Genomic DNA, 22,774 nt, shown 5'->3' with positions numbered 1-22,774 from the left:
AAGTTCCACTCTGAGTTAATTTACTTACCGTCTGGCCTCTTGATAATCTCTTTCTTTTCCTCACAGACATGCACACACACTTCCTTGCTGCCTCTTTTGCTCTTCATCTCACCCTCTCTGTCTCCCAAGGCGACAAAGCTAATTTGAGGCAGATCTTGCCCTAAGGGGTAAACTACAGCATCTACACACATGCATCAACACACACATACAAAGAGACACACACACCCATGTCCTCCACCTCGCACACACTCCACCCTTACCACTTTATCTTCACCTTTTTCCCGTGAGCTAGCCCCTGACAACTGAGGTTAGCTCTGATGCTAACTGATCTAGCCACTTACCATTATCATCCATGCAATTCTGCTTCAACCATACTTCTACCCAGAAGGGCAGCATCAAACACAGCAGGCAATGTTCTTACACGCTGTGTCTGAAAAGGAGTGTTAGATAGGAGTGATATAATAATCACCAGTGGTCTCGCTATGATACAGTGCGTATAAGCCATACTACCAGTGTACGTTGATAAATAAGACCCTAGGTCATTTAATAATTTTCTCTCCTTCTTTACACTGGTCTAAATAAATATAGATCATTAATCTATCTGCAGGCCGTATTCAACATGATATCACAAAAAATGTGCTTGGTTAATCTAATAATTTTAAAATCAGACCACCTTAACCACTTTACCTTTTTTTGCAGTAAAATAATCATTTTCTGCTGGGTAAATATTCACACAGCTTTAGACATGAAACAGACATGTCACTGAGGGGAAAGGGTAATAGGATACATAAGGCTCTTTTGTATTGGTATCTATCTTTTCAAATTCCCCAGTTTAAAATCAGTACAAAGGAAAAAAGTGTAAAAAATTGATACACCCATTTTCCAAATGACCCTTATTCATACGTAGAGCAGGGTCTCCTGTATCAAATCCACACACAGCACAACAAATGGGGTGGCTGTGGTCTGTCATGTTGATGTATATATACATATAACCCTAGGTATGTGTGTGCGTGTGCATGATAAATGTGGAGTGGAGCAGTGGCGCAGCGAAAACAAAATGCAGCCATAGTTCTGCTCTCTGAAGGCTAAGTGTACAAACCACATCCTTAGGAGTTGAAATCAATAACAAAACTACCTCTTCTTCACTCATTGCTGAACAGAAACTGTGCTAAAAGAAGTTGTTTGATGACAAAAAAAATGAATCGTTTTTAAAATGACAGCTCTGTCTGGTGTTTATCGATGAAGCGATGTGGTGTCTGTGTCCAGAAGGAGGATGCAGCCTGAGCAGTGAGACTGTTTGAGCTGCCAATAATACATGCACTTACACATGTGTGTCTGTGTTTGTGGCCACACGCACATGCACGAGACAAAACAGGAGATGAGACATCGGTTCTGCCGATGTCAGATCGACTGGGAGAACAAACGCTACGACAGCAGCTTGTTGGGAATGTGTGTGTGTGTGTGTGTGTGTGTGTGTGTGTGTGTGTGTGTGTTTGTGAGTATGTATGTGTACAAAAGAGAGAGGGAGGTAGAGAAAGTTAGAAGAGAGTGGGCTTTTCAGTAAATCGGGGCTGCTTTATTTATCTTGTTGGAGTGTTTACATGTCTATGTTCTTTTCTAAGACTTTTCTTCAGTTTTACATTTTGCTGATAACAAAATATAGTTCAAGTAAAATTTGACCTTGAATTTGATCTGGCCACCTTCTTTTTTCACTTTTATGTTTTTATTAGTTTAAGAAATAGTTTCTTGGTCTATAAGGTATTTTTTATCAAAACAAGAATGCTTTTTTTGTCCAGCAGTGCTTTTTGTAAGTTGAATCTTGCATGACAATCATGTGTGGTGTCACTGTGGGTCATTATTCATCTCATGCATTTATTTTTCTGAAAACTACATTTATGTTGTACATGTTTTTATCAGTTCATTTGAGGCAATGGCAAGAAGTGTGACACTGAGCCTGTGAATTTGCAGACCCTTAAACGACCAACAGCTTGTTAGGTTAATAACAAATTCATGTTTTTGTTTTTATTACAACTGTCTAACTCAAGCTGTTATGGGTTCACCTAACAGTTTGGGAGTGGGTTGAAAGCTGCAGGTTTGGATGAGTGTTGTGGTGCCAACAGGATGAAGAGAACAGCAGGCCAATTGGAGAATATACTGAAGAGAGGCAGAGGAGAAGGATCATAAACAGTACAAAAATACTGAGTGGGAGAACTGGAGGGAGAGATGAAGACAGGAATGGATGGAGGGAGGGCTGGCAGGCGTCGGCAGAGGCACGCTCCCTGACCACTGTAAGGAAGGGGGCGTAGGCCAGGTCTCCCATCAATTACAACCTTGACCCTCCTCTCCTCTCCTTTCTCTCTCTCACACACTTTCTGCTTCATTCAACCATCCTCCCCCTGCCTCTCATCCTCCCCTGGTCCCTCTCCTCTGCTCCTATAAATCAATCTGTTCTCCCTCCCTTCCTCCCCCTAGTTTTCTCCCGCCGCTCCCCTCCTGCTATGCCTCTCTCTCTCCCTCTGTATCGGCCATCCTCTTCATCCCTCGCCACTCCTCTCCCTCCTTTCATCGTTGGAAGTGCAGAGGGAGTAGAAAGGTCAAAGGTGGGCAGACGAGAGGGGGGAGAAAGACGCAGAGGCAACGAGGGAGTGTGAAAATGAGAGAGTGAGTGTATTTAATCAGAGTGGTGTGGAGCAGATGATATCTCTAATGTTTTGTTACCTTTTTTTTTTCACCAGAAAACATCTGCTAAATGTGAGGATATCATTTGCTTTAACTGAGACTTTGAATGTAATCATTCCCACACCAACTCCTGTATGTAACTTGTGTTTGTGAAAGTTAGAAATATACATAAAAAAGACAAATGTAGATAAATATCAAACAATGGTGAGACAAAAAGACAATGAGAGTCATGGAAAGAGAGAAAAACTTTCTGAGGACACTCAAGGACTATAACAATATGAACATTTAAGGTGAACAAGGTTCTAAAAGATATACTTATATCAAGTCTTAAAAGGAGAATTAACAAGTTCTTAGAAGTGTTACATGTAGCATTGCTTAAAATCAATAACTGATTGTTATAGTCGGATGTACCCCTTTTTTTTCTTCTGCAAAACATACCCCATATTTAAATAAAAGGCCAGTCTGAATGTGCAGCACAGTGTTTCTCAAATTTGTGTCCACAATTCTCATGGGACTTTTTTGTATTTATTCAATTGTTACTAATGATTTAAGAGTTTCCAGAGCTTTTGGAGCATAAAAAAAGTACTTCTGAAAACCAAAAAATCAGTCGAGAAGCACATGATGCTGTAATGAGACTTTTGGAAGTTTGCACCAAAACCCAATCAAATGAATAGATTTTGTAATAGGTTTGAAAATGCTACATGTAGCACATTTAACAGAGAAAGATAAGGAAGAGACCTTTTCCCTTACCCTCCCTCAGCATGCCCACAGTCAGACACTTCATGAAGCGGCAGGCCTGGCAAGACTTGCGTCTCCTCTTGGTGATCTCGCACTCGTTGGTGGCTGGACAGCTGTACTCTATGTTGCCTGTATGTAAACATGTTGGAGGAAGAAAAAACAAAGGTTTCATTTTAGACGGATACATCCACAAACCAGTGTTGAGGTTGAGTCAGATCAGTCATCAGGCACATCAGCGCACCAGCTCACTCTCAGTAAATCGTGGAAACAACGGTCTAAAAACGGAGCATTGTACACAACTTTAGCGCACACACAACCTTCATGGCTTTTTCGAACAATAAACCTTGTTTAACATTAGTAACATTTGGTACAACATATTATTTCCAACCGAAGGTTCAGGTGTGAGTTAGTAGTTTGATTAACATTAGCTAGAGAATTCTAAAGTCAGCCAAACTTAACTGTATCTCTACAGTGAGAATGGTCATGTGTTTTGTTTCTTGGTATTCAGTTTAGTACTGACAACACTGACCAGGACTGAACAAGAGGTACGATTTAATTGTTGAGAAACTGATCGAGTGATGACCTCATTAGAAAACCGAAACTTCAAATGACAGGTAAAAACACATTATGACTGAATATTTAGGAACCTGTCCATTTTTCCCATGTGTCACTCAGGTAAATCTGAGGTTGCGTGACAAGCTTCAGTACACTCGCAGTAACAATCCTGTGCAGAGCCTATGCTCAGATTATCAGACGATTTAAGTCTATTAACTTAACAACTCTGCCAACTTAAACAAAAACACCTAAGTGTGTTAGAGGTTAATACCACTTTGCCCAGGAAATGTTCACTGCCTCATTGTTTCTTGTCTTTGTTGTGGAGAAATGTTTCCCAACATGGTTGCGTAGTTTAACTCTCTTATCTGATACTGACTCATCTTTTTCTATGATCTCATTCCTATTTTTATCTCTACATTTCTTTGATGTTAAGTTTCTAAAGTCTGGTAGTTGTTTTATGTCTTCTTCCTTCTATCTTCTCAACCTCTCTTTACCGTTCCTTTTTTGTTCTTCTCTGCTTTATTCTGTTCTTTTTTTTCTTCTTCTAATTTTCAGCTTCAGCCTCCTCCAGATCTGCTCATATTCTTCACTTTCCTCCCCCCACCTCAAAGTATAAGGCACCATTTTTGATACATATGGACATTTTAGGCTGTTTAGGGTTGCTTTTTTCTGTCCATAGTAAAAACTATGCCGAGGTGTTTACAATAAAAACACTGTTCCCTTTCTGTTGTGTCCGCCTGACAATTACAGTAACCCAGCAAGCCCATGCATCTCCCACTGAAACAGAGTCAACAGTGATTACTATTGACTGCTGCTGTGGAGAGGATGTTTTCTCATTACTGGGCTGATTAAGGGGGCTAGTTAGCTTGGGAAAAGGCTAAACACTCCTTAATGGGTAACAAGATGCTCATTAATGGGTCTTGTTAGTTAAAGTTAAGACTAAACATGCTCAATGCTAGGGGAATGGTCCTTATAGCCTAATGGACACCACTAAAGGGACTAGTTAGCTTACACCCAACCTGTACACGCTGATGATACAGAAAGAGCAGATTAATTCAGCAATTATGAGGGACACTTAGCTAGCACTGAGGCTAAATGTACTAATGACGCACAATCTGTGTGGGTTAATGGATGGTCAGTAGAACGCCTTGTTAGTGCAAGAGCTAAACAGGCTAAATGGATAACTGCAGTAAAGAGCCACTTATAGGGAGGATGGCAAGAAGGGCTAAATGTGTTAACGCAAGCTGAGTGCTACGCTAAAAGAGGGTGTCAGTAGGCAATAATAATATTAATAATAATAATAATAATAATAATGTATGTTATGAATATTATCAAAGTGACACCTAGGATTGGTATAACAGAAGATGAGAAAATGGAATCTAAAATGCCTCAAACTGAAGTGCAGCAGACTTTAATTAGGCACATTTGTATTATAGTTACTTAATATATCAAACTAATATTCAGGAGGGGGTATGTCCTGTAGGCTTACATTATAAACACATATACTGGTGTGGTATATGACTTTGTAATTTATGATTTATCTGGCTGTATACTCTTTGTGTGCTCAGATATTAACAGCCTCTTCATAGTGGGAGTATGGGGTAGGAATAAGACAATAAGAGTTTATATCAGAACTGTATGTGGAGGTGTGCGCTTGTTTCTCTTCATTTCTGTCTTAATGTGTCTTATTGTGCACTGGGGTGGGCTTAGAGCAGACACGTTCTTGGTGCCTCCAATAACGTGTGAGTTTGTATTTGTGTGTGTGTTGGTGTTAGTGAGGAAGGATATCTGTGGGCCTCAAATCCCCTACAATCCCCTTTGAGATGTGTGTGAATGTCCACCTGCTGCATGACAATTGACCACCATTGTGCAGACAGTGTAATATGACGGCTGTGTGTCTGCCTGCAAAGTCTTTGAGCTGTCTTTGTTTGTACTGCTCCTAATATTATAACTCAGATTTTTGTCTTGTCACGAGTTCAGCCTGCCCTTCACTTTTGATATGGTCATTTGGTGTTTAGTTAATGGATAGATTTAACTGGAGAGCTATGAAATATACAAAGCTAAAAAAGGTCACAATGTGAAAGCGTCATCAAGGCTGGATTTCAACGGAACATGTGCATTATTTTTGTAAAGGAAGTCTGAACAGAACTCTTAAACAGAAATCCTTGTTTGATGGTCCAACCCACCACTTTCACTTTACATATTCTTATTCTCATCCTTCTCTTTCCTGCTCATATCCTCCTTTTTCTTCCATCTTGCTGCATTTCTCTTCTCATTTCATTGCCCTAACTCTCCCTCTCCAACACTCTACCCACCTCCTCATTCCCCTTTATCCCCTCTCTCTCAATAAGGGAGTGATAGATGCAGGTTGTCAGGTGTCGCTGGACTGACGCCACAGAAACAGCAGCTGCCAGAGCCACTTCCTCCATGCTGTGACACACACATGCACACATAAACACACACCCTCACATACCGGTACTGCTAATTCCTTTCTACATCCATGGGACCTTTCCTTCCTTCCTTTTCTCTCCTCCTCCTCTCATTCCTTGTTTAAACTTGTGTGTCCAAATTGATCTCATCTCCTCTCCTCTCCTCTCCTACCCCATGCTCTCCTCCCTCTCCTCTCCTACCCCATGCTCTCCTCCCTCTCCTCTCCTACCCCATGCTCTCCTCCCTCTCCTCTCCTACCCCATGCTCTCCTCCCTGTCCAGCTGGAGGTGTTTTTTTGGTGATTACCTGCGGTTTTATTGGCTAATGGGTTGAAACATACCAATATGTCTGCCGCTGCCCATCTGAGGCTGGCCCTGCTTTTCAGCCAAGATTTGCACACAAACCCAAAAACAGTGGATAAACACAGGCCTATGTGCACTACTACACAGAAACCTGCACTAATTTACATGGACGAGCAAAGCCAACATACAAACACACACAGCCACACTCTCTGTACATGAGTTTGACTTGTGTCATAGCCAAAGATAATGTCATGACCCATTTGTTTCAGTGGATCTAAGAGTGCTCTGTCTGGATCAAACAAATATTAACTGTAGCACTGTCGCATATACATTGGTGAGAGATTCAACGAAACTGTAATTGATTCATAAAAACTCATCACTAAGGAATTTTCTTAGTAAAGAAAGAAAGATTTCCCTTGCAGCTCTTATTTCCATCATATACCCATCCTAGAATTCAGCTTCGTCACTATATTTCATGGCAACAGTCCTACCTAGAAACTAACTTGGTCAAAGTCTTGACCCAAAACGGTGAACTCCGGCCTTCCTGATCTGCAACATGTCCACCAGAGGAGAAAGTGGGATTACAAATACGGTGAAAATAAGAGAGAAGTAAGAGGGGCAGGGACTAGCTTTAAATCTATTCAAGGTCATACTTCAAAGCGGCTCTACTGTCAACATAGCATCATATATATATATGTTTGTTGGTCTTCTGTATTTAATCTCTAACTGTGCACTCACCTCTATAACCTTTAACAAGCCCTCCAAATGAAATGAGACATGTGGAATTGGTGAACTACTAGACCCTACTGTGATGACGGATGAATTAAGGGTCAAACCTATACATAAAGCGATTACATACTCATGTGTGCAGTCTATTCATGTGTGTGGGAGGTCTATATGTGGTTATGTGTCCATGAGTTTGCTTTTTGTGTGTGTGTGTGTGTGTGCCTTTATCTTGGTTTGTGTGTTCTCCAATCTCGTTGTCGGGATTGCACCATGTCCTGATCTCTCATCCCATAATAAACACATACAGGTCATCTCTAGGTAGTGGTGACCATCTAGTGGATGTACGACCCCCCCTCCCCACATTCCCCTGTCTCGCTCTCTCTCTTTCTCTCTCTGGGGCTTTACTGGGAAAGCTGCTTATCGGAGGCAAAAGAAAGCAGCGACAGATAGATGAATGGAGAGGCAGATAGATGAATCCTGTCTGATATGACTGACTGACTCAATAGATTGATGGCGACCAGCTGACTGGTAGTCTGACAAGAAGGCTTTCCTGATGACTGATGAGGCCTAATAGTTATTTAAAAAACTTAAACAAATTGTGATAATCATCAGAATACTGCTCAAAAAATAAGAATTCAAAGGTTAATGAATTACTTATCTCCCAAGACAAAATAACCATGGCAGCCCTAAAATGAAAATCACTGACTTTTCCCTGATTTTCCACTTAAAAGTGGTAAATGAACCCATGGTTAATGGATAAGCGGATGTTAAATCATATGTTTTTAATCATCAACAATTCCCATGAAACAAAGCCAACAAATAATTGATCTAACATATGTTATCTTTTTACATAAAGCTTGATGCTTAAGTGTCCAAGGCCTCGATTGTCTGATATTTGAGACTTGTTTTTGGAGATTGGCATTGGAAAGAATGGATGGGGTCACTCTCAGGTATATGGAGAGTATCTTGAGCCTGATTGTTTTTTTACTGTGATGGTAAATGTTTGCACTTCATCGTATTACATATCACCAGCTTATTATTAATGTTATTATAAATCCAAATGTTATGTACACTTATTTTGCCTTGCTGAAGAAAGAAGTGTACAAACCACCGTTGAACCAAAACAATTAATCAATAAATTGTTTTAAAATCGACTATTGACTTGATTCATGGGCTAAATGGTTCTTTTAATGACTGACTGATTGATTGTGTTCTTAGAAGGGCAAATGAAGGACCTAATGTAGGTTGGGTATGATTTGAATATCCACAAAACAGGTGAGCCTAAATACCTTTTCACTTCCTGGACTACTTCTGGCCACCAACAAGAGACAAGCAAAGGATTACTGAGCCTAATTCCTGGTACTCTTTTCATCATATGGATTATGGCTCTATCCGCTCTCTCCTCTGCCTCCTTACGTGAACTCCCGACCCCTAGACATAACCTCTGACCTTCTTCTGACATTAAGTTATCTCCTAGACAACAGGCTTAGAGCTTACACTCTACATGTGAACATAATCAGCCAGTTCCCAAAATGCAAACACTACCTGAATTACTCTTTGCTGCTCATGAAGAGGTCAAGGTTGAGGGTGAAAGGGGGCGTGTCTGGGTGTTGTTGGAATGAATGTGATTGGATGCTTATTTGTCTACGTATGTATGTATGTGTGTGTGTGTGTGTGTGTGTGTGTGTGTGTGTGTGTGTGTATACATGACAGAAAGATAAATGGGAAGGGCAGAGGAAAAAAAAAAAGATTGTGTTGGGTGTCCTGGTGGCTCACTTAGCAGACAGGGAAGGAGACGCACCATTTAAAAATCTGGGTTCACATCTGGCCTAAGGCTCTTCTTGAATGTCCTGGATCTACTTTAGTAGCTCAGGTGTAGGTGCATGTGCTTAACCATGCAAAAGAGGAAGTTTAAACTAAATGAAGTTTAAAAAAAGTGCTTTTTGGCAGGTTTTTTAAGACGGTCCTTAAGTCAATTTTAAAACAGATAGATCACACTTCGATGAAAGCTTTTGGCGGTATCTACAGTTTTTTGGCAAATTTTCTAAAACAACGCTGACACCTGAAATGTTTGTAGTCGAACTTTGATTAAAAAAGCTGAAGAAAAAAAAAACTGTGGCTGAAGACTTGAAGCAAGCAAGTGACAGGACCATAAATGTAACATGACTAACTGAAAGACGTTAAAAAATAAGTTAAAATGAAAGCCAACCTTGGATGGTACGTTTGAAGAAGGCCTTGCAGGCCTCACAGGATGCCACTCCATAGTGGTATCCTGACGCAATGTCCCCACACACCAGACACAGCCTCTTCGGCATTGAATTCAACATGTACTCGCACTTAATCTGTGAATCTTCTCCAATTGTTGATGAACAGTCCTCGTAACGCTTTGATCCGGGGCCGCCGGCAGGACCAAGGGGCCCTGCGTTGGAGCCATAAAGGCTCGGGGAGTCTAAGCCGTTGGGATGGCCGTTCATCGTGGACGAATAGGAGCCTGAGGCGTCGCTGGAGCCACCAGGGGAGTGATGGTTTAGACTGTCAGTCAGGGAGGCAGGACTAGACGGCTCAGTCTTTATATAAGAGGACGGACAGTTGGAGTCTAGGTGGCGCTCCTTACTGGACATTCTGCAGAGAAGCCTGAGGGAGTGAGACAGGGACAAATAGAAGCAGAAGAAGACAAAGTATTACAAGAAAATGCGTAAAATGCGGTCAGTGCTGTGCTACACCAGAAGAAAAATAGTGACGTTAAGGCATTGTTCAAGCTCAATTACAGCAATCATTTGTACTAATGTTGTATTTCCTCACTGTCACTTCCTATGATGGATTTATATTTTTCACAAAGACTTACAAGTTCTATAAATGACACACAAACATGTACACACAATCCATCCATCATACTTGATATTCTTTTAGCAGGAGAAATGAAAGAAGAAGGCATACAGACTCAAATGGAAGGGACAATTTAAAAAAGAAAAGGGAACAAAAGAAGAAACAGCCTTAAAAACAAAACAAAACAAAAAACAGAATAAATTGATTGCGGTTTACTTGGAGACCCATGAGTAAAAATTATGTAGCACAGAAGCTTCTGTACTACCACACAGCCCCAGAAACGCACACACATGCTTAGGGTTGACGGTCATTCGTCATTCTGCAGTCAATAGCAGCTTGTTCTACATGAAGGTAATCAGTAAGCAGCCTCTCTGCTGTTCAATCATCCCAAAGACAGCCTCACACAGTCATGATTCTCTCTCTCTCTCAACACACCAACACATCCAAACACATCCAAACAGATACACATGTGGTCATATTAAAGCACACAATGACGAAAACCTCTGAAGAAGTTACTGTAGGGGAAGCCAAAACAAGAAAAGGACATTTTTACAAACCAATGCAAACGTATCTAAAGAGTGTAAGCCTCTCACTTTCTCTCTCCAGCCATACAGCTTTCCTTGTTTCTCTCTCTGCTCACCTGTTTTTCCTTCTTCCTCTCCCTGAGAATTTCGGCTCGTGCCTTGTTAATGGCAGTTGTAATTAACAGCTATCTTCCCTCTGTCCATATCTCTCCATCCCTCTCTTTGTCTACCTTACTATCTATCTGCCTGTCGCCCTATCACTTCCTATTCACTGCCATCTCTCTCTCTTTCTCTCTCTTCCTCTATCTCTTCCTCTCTGCATTACCACTCTCCATTCCTCTAACCCTGCCCTCCCTCCCTTCTCTCCCTTTTCATTGTTAAAGGCAGAAAGCACAAAAGGGGTTTTTAATTAAGGCAGGATGCTGCTAAACGAGGGGCTTCTAAAGTCCAGTCGGCCTGTAAAAGATCCCTGTTCTACAGGGACCCATAAAACACAGACAGTGCCTTGACGGAGAATGGAGCGCCAGTCAGGGGAGGGAAGGGTGGGGGGATGGATATAGTCGACAGACAGACAGACAGACAGACAGGCACACAGACAGACAGACAGACAGGCACACTGACAGACAGGCACACAGACACAGACAGACAGACAGGCAGGCACACACACAGACAGACAGCTTTAGAAAGCCACAGACAGAATTGAGACAGAGGAGTCTGCTGCAAAATCAGATGACAGCCAAATGACAGACACCATTTCTACATCTGTATTCTTCACTTTAATGTGCTGCAATGTTATTTGATTAGAAACAGCTTATTCTTATTCTTTAACCAAACCCACACAGATACTGTGAGACCAAAATCTCTCCTGTCCCAGAATTGCACTGCTTTTAAATCCATTTTTTCCTTTCATAAAGTGACATGACATTTATAATGTACAATACTTTGGCCTTTCGCCCCCTCTCCCTTTTCATCATATATTTTATTCTCACCACCTCTTCTACCCTCCGCTTCCTGGAGTTTCATCTAATTCAGTGACTCCATTAATCGTGGCTTTGTGGTATTCACCAATGTCTATAAATCCATTTATCTGATGCTAAGGTAGGCCTTCAGTTTGGAATGAGGGGGATGGTGGAAAAGATTTGGACACAAATCAAGTGCAAGAAAGTGAGGTAAAAAAAAGAGGGGGAAATAAAGAGTCGCTGGATGGATAGAAAGAGAGCGAGACTTGAAAAAGTGAGGAAGAAATGAATGCAAATATTTAAGAGTGATGGGACGCTGAGAGATCGCACAGGTTTGTCTATGTTCCATGAGAGGGATAGAAAATACAGTGGTGACAGAAAAAGAGAGTAGAGCCATTTAATATGATGATGTGATGGTGATGATTTAATCTCTCCTTTTTCACTCTTTATGCTCTTTTATGCCCCCTTCCTTCGACCGTCAATCCCTCAGAGAACCATTAAGTGAAAGAGTTTAAGTGCAATAAGATCTCAAGCGCTTTTCCCCCCTCCTATCTCTCTCAAATTCTCATCCATCTTTCTCTTTTTCCTTCTTCTTCTCCATCTCTCCTCTCTCTCTCTCTCCATTTAACTCTACCGTCTCCTTTTCTCCCACTCTCCTTATGAATGAAAAATAATGGCAGTCGAAGGGGGAGGAATAAAAAGGAATAAAAAAAGAAGACATGCGTTCAGAGGAGGGGAGAAGAGGAAAGAAGATTAAGAAATCACAGGCAGCGCGCTGCGCCGAGCGAAGAGGTTGAATGCATTTATGTATGTATGTTATCAGTATAATTATGGAGCTATGTAACGACGGCTCAGTGCTGAAAGAGCAGTCTTATTGTGCCTGTCTGCTCTTCAGATGAGTGCGGAGAGAAAGAGAGGGAAGGGGCTGGGTCTAATTCTTTATCAATTCTTTATGTTTTTAGGTGTTTAAAGAGATTTATATGAAGTGAAAGGCTTGAGTGTGTTCCTTTCTCTTTTTGTTATTTCACAAGAGGCTTTTAGACGTGAGCCGTGTGTTATAAGATGATTTCAGTAAAACACAAAGAAGAGCTGTAATCATGTTTAAGGCTTAGCTGTTTTTCTTAATACTGTTAAAGACATTTTCCTTTTAACCCTATAGTATATTTTGTTACTGCCTATTGTAGCAATGTTGTAAAAGAAGAGCCAATAGTAAAGACATTTTAGAGATGTATGAATTGTGTGTAAATATGAGGACACTTCACACTGTCACTAATCATATAGCATATAGAAATTAATTTTATTATTTTTGATTTATAGTATACAATGTCATGAAGAAAGGACTGGTTTTCAATTGTTTGAAGTTTTTAAATTGACAGACGGCAGCTTAATCAACAAATAAAGTAGACATATTACGGTAATTTGAGCTCAAATAAACAGAACAGAACTAGAAAATGCTAACTCCCAGCCTTTTGAAATACAAACTATGAAAGTAAGGACTACAAGTTCATTCATCTAGCTTTATACTTTAAAATGAGTTACCGTGAATAAACTGACCACAAGAGAGTTTCCCAAAACTGCCAAGGCAAGGGGATAAAAGTGGCTGTTTAGTTCCTGCAAACATCAAATATTCAGCAGGCCTATTTACCTGTCCCTTACATGGAGACAACCCACACTCTCACACACACACACACACACACACACACACACACACACACACACACACACACACTGACACACGAAAGATTACCACCTTCCCTTGTCTCCATTACCAGCTCGATCCCTGTCATTTTCTCTTTCTCTTTGCCCTTATTTCTTTCTTTCACTCAATTTTGAAGACATAGTGACTCATGAAAAAGAGATAAATATGTGGACACATGGAGAGAGGAGGCAACAATGACAACGAAAGGAAACCGAGGAAAAAGACAGTTTTTTTCCGGTGTGTTTTGAAGGAAGGTGGGCCACTTTAGTATGACAAGCTGTCATTAGAGCCGTGGGCTGAGGCTGCGCTCTGACAACTGGCAGGGACAAACATACAATCATTGTATTAAAGCAACTACTCTGTGCCTCACTTTGTGTCCCGGTGCTGTTTACTGTGTGCTCCTCTGCTCTGTGTTTCTCGCACTCTCTTATTATATACAATCTTTGCTCGACTGCCACGCTAGATGGCAGCCATAAACACAAACTGATCCTCAAACAACTCCAAACTGTTTTTGTCCCTCCCCTGGGTACAGAACAAAACGGCAGAAAAGAGAAGAGAGGAGAACAGAGCAGAAAAGGGGGGATAAGAGGAGATGAGATCAAAATGGAGCACTACTTGGGGTACCAAGTATGTGTCTATATTTTTAACATTCACCTTTAACTATCAAATCAAAAGTTGAGACAACACCTGGTCTGGTTGTCTGACCTCGCCTGCTTTACTGGACTCACGTTGCTGGTGGCATGTCCCTAGAAGTCAGCAATTACATGGTGTGTGAAACAAATGCATCATCATTTAATTATCAACACAAATAATAAACCGAAATATGATCAAAAATGAAGCTCTCAGACTAAAAATAAATGGAAATATGAAGCTTATATTATGATTAAGATCTCCAGTTTTATTTAGAGAATGACAAATGCTTAATCTATGGCTTGACAACTTATAATGCGTATATGCAGAGGAAAGACTCATGTCACAGTTCTGACAATATTTTTCAAACCAAATTCCTATAGAAAAAGTGATCAAAATGAGGGGAAATATAAGAGCAGGAAGGAAAAGTAGGGGAAAGAGAGGAGGAAGCAGTAGAGACAGAGAAGGAAGAAGTGCTGACAATGTAGCTGCAGCGGGTTGGCTAATACCTTTCCATCACACCAAGCATTGTGCTCTCGATGCTGATAAGAACACACAGTCCAATAAGCAAAAAGAGAGGGAGAAAACCTTACACAATTCTATCTAGATTATACCGCCAATGCTTTTGGAGAGAAAATACATTGAATTAAAGAATGGAGTAAGGAGAGGAATTGGAGCAAAAAAAAGAAAAGAAAAAAAAGCATTTGCATTTCCATAGTCAAATGAATAGAACGATTTCATCAATAGTCTGGATTGCTTTTTTAGCCCCGACACTTGTCTGTTTATTTCTCTTTCTCTGCTCTATGTCTGTATCTGTTTTACTCCCTTTTCAATGCTCTCCTATCTGTGGAGGGTTGTTGAACTGCTTGTCTGCTTCTTGGCTCAGTACATGGACTAGTGAGAGTGCACACACATGAAAAACATGTAAACTTGACTTGTAAGCTTGATACACTGGATCAAAATAAGGAAGATGTGGTTAAAGAATTAAAGAATTTATATTTTTCTGCATTCAAGGACTAGGGAGGATGGGCGAGAAACAATCAAAAACACAGAAACATGCAAATAGTAGAGAGTTTTTGTGTGTGCTATCGCTTGTGCGATTTTATAGGCACCAAGTAATTGAATATGTGTTTTTACAAGTGCACTAGCCGACATGTGTGAAGAGTTTAAAGGCAGAGAGACAGAGAGAGAAAATAACTTGTGTGTTTGTGTAAATGTGAGTATTCGGGTTTAGCTACCCCGGCTCACAGTGTGTGGATGATTATAGTTGTTTTCAGGGAGGAAAATGAATAAAATAAGAAATAAAAACTCACGCAGCGACAGTCAATCTAAACCACTCTCCCTCCTACTGAGCTCTCTCTCTCATTCGCTCCTTCCTGCTCTCTTTGGGTCTCTAACTCTCTCTCTTTTTTCTGTGGTTGCTTCTACTTCTCACACAAAAACACACTATCATTGCTCCGCTCTCTTTTTAGTGCATCCACACACTACCTTACACCCTACACATATACAAACACACACGCACACACACTCACACACCAGGGAGCAGATCAATTGTTACAGTGTTAGTCGGGCAGGAAACCTGTAATTCACTTCATTGGCTGCAGAATAAACCCCTGATTACATACAATCAATGTGATAATGGCTAAAACACATTCTGCCCAATGGGCTGTCGAGCTGTAAAGACTGGCAGAGGAGAGGATATGTGTGTTTGTGTCTATATCCCTGCATCTAAAGTGTCCACTGTTGAGACAATATGACTCCTTTCAAGTATGAATTTTAACCAAACAAACACACAGCTTTACAGTGCACAACTATCCACACACACATACACAGGTGTGAAATGAATTGGGTAAGACTTATAGAGGCACACTAGAGGAGCTAAAGCTGTTATGCTGCATCCTGGGGTTTTATAAAGTTTACACACACACACACACACACACACACACACACACACACACACACACACACACCACACACACCACACACACCACACACACACACACACACACACACACACACACACACACACACACACACACTCTCTAGATGTGAATGGATAACCAGTGGGAGACAGCACCCACAGGGCGAGCTCAGCCCAAACACGATTGATCAAGAATTATGTGCTTTGGAAACAGCAGACTGCAAACTCTTCAGGAGTATCATGTTCTATCAATATTTCCTCATAGAGCGTTTGCTAAAACTGTGTCCTGTACTGTCTTCATCTTTCTTTATCAGTCCGTCCAATTTTTTCCCCCTTCTTATAAAACTTTATTTTCATCCAAATATTTCAGGGCTTTCCTCTTCCTCTTGACGTCTGTCTTGGACAGTATAAAAGATGATTTAGGTTTGAGAGCCTGCCTGTGTTGATGTTATTTCAGTAAAAAAAAAAAAAAAGATATGAAGAGGTTGAGCTTGTTCAGGGCAGGCAGTGCACTGCTTACACTGTGTGTGTATGTGTGTGAGTGTCAGATGGGAATCTTGATGATTTAGGTCATTTTCTAGCGCAGCACTAGCTGATAAGTGTGTTGCTGCCAGGCACTATCTTTGTCACCATGTCTCTCTCTCTCTCTCTCTCTCTTTACCTCTCTCTTTGTCTCTCTTTACCTCTCTTTGCCCCCCCTCCCTCTCTTTTTCTGTCTCCTTTATCTGCTTTGTGTCATTGTATTTGTAAGGGTGGGTGTCTACTGTAAGAACAGTGCTTCAAGCCTCTAAATCCTCGAGTATGCAGCACACCAGGAGTACAGTAAACAGGGTTTTAACTCTATTTGGGTATTTATTGAATAAATAATTTTAATACATCAATTATTGCAAATAAGATGTCTGATTCAGTTCTACTTTCAGATCTTGGGGAATAAATTGTATTCCATGTACCTGTAGTGACCTCGAGTCTTTTAGTGGGAAAGCTGAAGAGTGGAAATCAATGAAATTACTGAGAGCTTCCTCTTTGAGGTGAACCTCTTATACTGCATAGTGCATACAGCAAACATAAAATAAGTTATACTCTTTTAATGAAAAGCTTGTATGTGATGAACAATATGAGCAGTAATATTCAATTATTTTAAAAACCATAAACACAATGAGTTTGATGCAAGCAGTCTGAATCTATATTTATTCTGCTGAGAAGTTGTCTGAGCGATAAAGAGGACACACATTTTAAGGTAGTACCTTTATAAAAGAAAGGTCACTGGTCAAGGTTAGAGTTCATCTTTGTAAGTGTGTGTATGTGTGTGCGTGGATTAGCAGCAGTGTTATCATTAAGCAATTCCAAACAACTGCAAAAATCTGCCATTGTGGCAGACACACATGTCGTTACACACACACATACACACACAGCAAGAGGCACAAGTTCACACTTACTTTCTTCACCCTCTCGCTTTCTCAGACAGATAGAAAGGAGAGCTGTATCAAATGAAATTGTGGTGGAGGGAAAAATAACTGTTTAAAAAAGCTAAATATCACCGATCGGATTAAAAACACATTTTATTAAACAGATGGCGAAAGAGGATTTCCACTCTAGTCAATATGACAGGGCTTTCAAAAGTGACACAGGAGAGAGGAAGAGAGAGGGGAGGAGGGGGAGGAAGAGCGACACAGACAAGGAGGGAATGGTTAAAAAAGAGCACAACGCTGCAAAAGACGAAGAGAGACGGAAAGAAAGAGAGGGAGATTATGTGAATTTATTTGAGAGAATGAAATAGGAGAGGAGAGGAGAGGAGAGGAGAGGAGAGGAGAGGAGGGGAGAGGAGAGGAGAGGAGAGGAGACATCAGTGAAGAGGGTGCAAAAGCTGCATTCTTTAAGCAGATCAGATTTGGGGAAATTGGGCTGTCAGAACAGGATTGTGATGATTTACACCTATCCATCACAGGGAGAGAGAGCCAAGCAGAGCTGCAGTATGTACAATAATGCACAGCATCTGTAAAAATTGCGAAAATCCATCCTAAACAGGTTTAGATCACAGCTAACTTTTCAATTTGGCATCCAATTTCTTTTGAAAGCACATTTGAAAAAGTAAGAACATAATCCACATTATGAGGATATTATACCAAATTGGTACAGATTTGGCCAGTTCACTGGATTCACAGTATTGTTGTTGAATTACATTTCAGGCGTAACAGTGGCAATCTGAAGAAGAAAGTGAATGTATCATAAAGATGTAATACACTGAAATAATTCCTATACAGCTTAAATAGATAGAAAAATAAGTTGAAATCAAGACCAAATGTGCACCTAAATATTTTTTACTTTTGCACATTTTGAACTGAATTGATCTGTGTTGTCACCAGCTGCTGTTGACACTCGTTCCCTCTGCTTCCTCCCGTGATCTTCCCACTCTTCTCCCCCAGCCCTCCTTCCTCCCCCGTCTCCCTCCCCTCTCTCCTGGCTGATGCACCTTACAGCCTCGCTCTCGGACCATCTGTTAGGGAATCTAATTCACATCCAGTCATAATCAGGTTTGCTGGAGTGGCCACTGTCTCTGCCTGAGTCTGTCCCTCTCTCTGGCCTACATGCTTCTTTCTCTCCATTTTATGTCCCCTACTGATTGTCTCACGTTTCAACATTTTTCTACAGGGTCTGTTTGTGCAGAATCATTAGTGTTTATTCTGGCATGGATCAAATTTACCTGGTGAACATTGAGGAATCTTTAGGTTTTATTACAGTTTAATCTGCTGTCACGATGAGACTTCTCACTACTGCATGTCTTTGCACGGTTTGCTTTGCTTTCAGAGGTTTTATATTTACTTTTCTAAAAACTCATCACCTCAAAAAAATAATTGGAAAATGTAAGGATCTAAACCCTGGTTAAGCATTTTTTATGGTAGAATTCATTTATAAGCATAACTTTGACATTGCATGGAAAACAAAGTGCTGCATCTACATATCATCTTAAATATTCATATTTATGTGTTCATAGCAAATAGTCAATGTGTGTATAGAGAATATGTGTGTGTTTATCCATGACCGAGAAAAAGGCGAGCTGAGGTGAAGGGGGTGGAAGTTAATGAGAGGTGAGTGTCTGAAACCCTCTCTTTCTCCCTCTCGTTCTCTCTCTCTGCTCCAGCAGTAATCCTCTTCTATAAATCTGCAATCCAATCAGCGTTGTCCACACTTACACACACCCACACACACACGCAGACACATGAACAAACACACACATGCACACACAGAACTGTTGGGAGGCCCATCTGTGTGTTAAGGCAATCTGCTTTATCATTATGATTACATTGGGCTCAGTTTACAGCAATGTGTGTGTGTGTGTGTGTGTGTGTGTGTGTGTGTGTGTGTATGTGGGTGTATTGAAGCGCACCCTGGCTGCCTGACATTAATCACATTCCCATGGTTTGATGGCCTAAATAAAATAGGAATAATATTGTTGCCGTCCAATAAAAAACTGCAGTTCTCCAAAAACAAATTAAGGATTTGTTTATGATTTCAAAAAAAGTTTTTCAATCTTGAAAAAAGCCCCAGAAAACAAAGCATATCAAAGTTTTTTAAAGAATAAAAATTGGGGATTTCGATGTTTTCACTTCACACTAAAAAACTAAAAGTGTGATTTTGTAAGAAATAAAACCAATTCTACAGTATCAAGTCCTTAATTTGTGAACCTGTATGTGTTTCGTGTGTGTGTGTGTGTGTGTGTGTGTGTGTGTGTGTGTGTGTGTGTGTGTGAGAGAGAGAGAGAGAGAGAGAGAGAGAGAGAGAGAGAGAGAGAGAGAGAGAGAGAGAGAGAGAGAGAGAATGTCAATTGTACATGAAAATCCTATCAACCCAGTAGGGCTTCAGATGTCCCGGAGAGAGTGTTCATTTGATCTCACACTGTCCAAGAATAAAAAACAGACATTCAGTTTTTTTCCCCTCATCATGTTACTATACTGCACACATGTTTAGTCCCATTAATGATGTCTTAATCAATTCAGTTCCATCTGTTGTTCTTACTAGTTTGTATGCTGAGTCACTGTAACACCTAAAGATGAACTCTACCCTTTTTGTTCCCATTAGGACATTATTTATGTATCTATTGCAGATTTTCTAGCATAAGTCTTCATTGTGAATTTTCTCAGATGATTTTGTGTTTTTTTTGCCAATTGGGGAATAAATGTACGCCACATTTGAAGCGAGGCATGGTTATTTTAGGGAGTCATTCTGCAATAAATTAATTAAATGTACTTTGTTTAGGGTAATATAACTTGAGAGAATGCAGCCACAAAGACATTTTGAGGATGTATTTTTTCTCTCTACGTTGAATGCAAATGTAGCTTGTGACTCTTAGCCATGGCGTGACTCCCCAGCTTTTGGCAAACCTTTACACCTCTCATCACCAGACTTCACTTTTTGCCAACAAACACACTCACAATGTGCGAGTAACTCTCCTCATGGTGATTGGCTGAGAGTCTGCGTGAGAATGGTTTGCCAGACCTCTAATTGGCTTGACCCAGACTAACCCTGAAATCCTATTGGACTAAGACTTCCCAGTCTGCAGTGCACACCGGCACTTATACACACATAGACATGCTGACACACACTAAAAAATAAACAGGTATGAGAATGCCTAACAATGCGCCAATCAATAGTGCTATATTTGGACGCTTTATTAAAACAACAAAAACAGCATGATATGACTATAACGTTTAGGTAGTTATGAGAGCAGGTGACACAATGCAGCTTAATGTTTAGCTGCTGGTGTTTAAAAGAATAACAGAAGTATCAATCAAGTTTTTGGGCAGCTTATCAGAGCACTTTCTTTTTAGGCACCTTAGCATGTCTGTTTAGATCATGGCACTGCATTGTCACAACGGGCTCACATGGAAAACATGCATAATAAAATATAAACAAAGAGCAGAAAGCACATTTATCCCTTTACATTTTTATTTGCATATAATAGTGCAATAAACCTGGATTATGCTAATTATATACAAAACCCATACTCACAACTATGGAATGACAATCTTGGCATGTGGCTCTATGTCTTCTTCAGAAAACATGGAATGATTAAAAGACAGAGTGTGTGTGTCTGTGCTTCATGCGTCACACGTTTTGCTGTGTTTCAACATGAAACAAGCCGCATATTTACAGTTTGTGTTCTAAAAATGGACGAAGGCAGCCCTCACGCTCACCCGCCTCAAACAACAGAAACTTAGAATGGGTTTCTACAGGACAACTATAAAGTCCAACGTCTCTTTAGTCAAAGCTTTTCATGCTTTATTGCACATGCAGATGGCATGAGGGATTTCAGTTATGGTTTAAGTGACTGTCCTTCAACCAAATGTTATAATTTAAAGACTGCGTGCTGCGATGCATTTGCACTACTGAAGTGTCCTTGAGCCAGAAGTTGAATCCCGCTCTCACATGAAACCTCGTATATACCGTAAAGACAAACACGAATAGAGCTACAGGTAAAGATATGTAAAATGTGCCGCAGCAGCTACAAGCGTTATCCAGGGATTACCGGTATTACATTATTTCAAAAACAAAATATTTTGCCCTTGGATACTGAGTGAAAAATGTTAAGAACCTTTAGTGAAAAATACTGCTCACCCACAGTTCTTCTCATCATTAAGTAGGGTGCCATTTATCTTATTATCTGTCAATGTCAAAGTACAAGCTGTGTATTGAATGTTTCCCAAAGGAAAAACTCTCTCTCTCGCTCTCTCTCTCGCTCTCTCTCTCTCCAGAATTGTCAACATCTGATTGTTTTAAATAGTGGGAATCTTAAAGTCGATGATACTCTCTACTACTCACTCTATGATAAGCAGCTTATTACCATTTCCTTTAAAGGTTTATTTTGGGCTTTCAGCCTTTTTCAATAGGATAGTGGATAGAGTAGGAAGCCGGGGAGAGAGAGAGAGAGTGGGGAATGACATGCGGGAAAAGGATCCACAGGCCGGGCTTGAACCTGGGTCGCCTGCTTCGAGGACTATTGCCTGCATACAAGTGGCACGACCTAACCGCTAGGCCATCTGCAGCCACAAGCAGCTTATTTCAAAGATATTTCTAATTATCTATTCCTTGAAACATGAAATACTGCAGTTTGAAGAGACAATAAAGCCTGCTGCCACAGAATAATGGAAAGGGGGGAAATACTTGAAGTAATAAATGAAAGAAAATCAAACATGAAACCTTTTATTTTGATACATCATTGAGAAGTTCTTTCTCTCTCTCACACACACACTGAACAGTAAAACACTGGCTTTTGATGTCTCAAAGTGCTTGCCTTTCTTTTCTCTTTCATCTACGGTTTACCGAGGTCAAGTGTAGCCTTTGTGTAAAACTGAACCAAACAGATTCATAGATTCTTTTTTTCTTTTACATGTTTGTCCCTCTGAATTTTCTTGTGTGTCTTTGGGTGCGTGTAGCTTTTCTTACCTGGGGTTGTAGAGGGCATGTGCGTCTCTCATGTGGTTGGCCTCTAGTGGATCGTAGCTCTGGTGCATCCTCCAGGCGCCAGCGCCGCATTTACTATAGTTTGACTTGGAGTTATCTTCACTGCTGCTGTTCACCAATGGCCCCTTCGATAAGTTCATTCTGTAAGCAGAAGAAAAGTGAGTTAAAGTGAGTAAGGTGTGAGGAATATTTAGACCCAGATACAGCAAGTCATCATTTTTTCACATAAGAATAATGTAAAGTAAAATAAACGACAACTCAAATAACAAAAATTTTCAACACATCTTATTTTTTTACCATAGAAACCTGATACACACAAACACACA

General features: G+C 40.5%; 1 protein-coding gene across 3 annotated transcripts in view; it reads right to left on the bottom strand.

Moving 5' to 3' along the window:
- The window catches only part of esrrga (estrogen-related receptor gamma a), a 69,325-nt gene that overhangs the window by 36,007 nt on the left and 10,544 nt on the right, over nt 1–22,774 (bottom strand). For all 3 annotated transcript variants that reach the window (XM_061041047.1, XM_061041048.1, XM_061041046.1), the window contains exons 2-4: nt 22,431–22,589; nt 9,640–10,064; nt 3,430–3,546 (exon numbers count right to left, since the gene is read on the bottom strand). In XM_061041047.1, the coding sequence (XP_060897030.1) occupies nt 3,430–3,546; nt 9,640–10,064; nt 22,431–22,589 (701 nt within the window). The remainder of the gene's footprint in view (nt 1–3,429; nt 3,547–9,639; nt 10,065–22,430; nt 22,590–22,774) is intronic.

Source organism: Labrus mixtus, chromosome 1 (assembly GCF_963584025.1).
Source record: "Labrus mixtus chromosome 1, fLabMix1.1, whole genome shotgun sequence".
Classification (NCBI taxonomy): Eukaryota; Metazoa; Chordata; class Actinopteri; order Labriformes; family Labridae; genus Labrus; species Labrus mixtus.
Note: the sequence above shows the minus strand (reverse complement) of the source record. Positions and strands in the feature narration are given on the sequence as shown.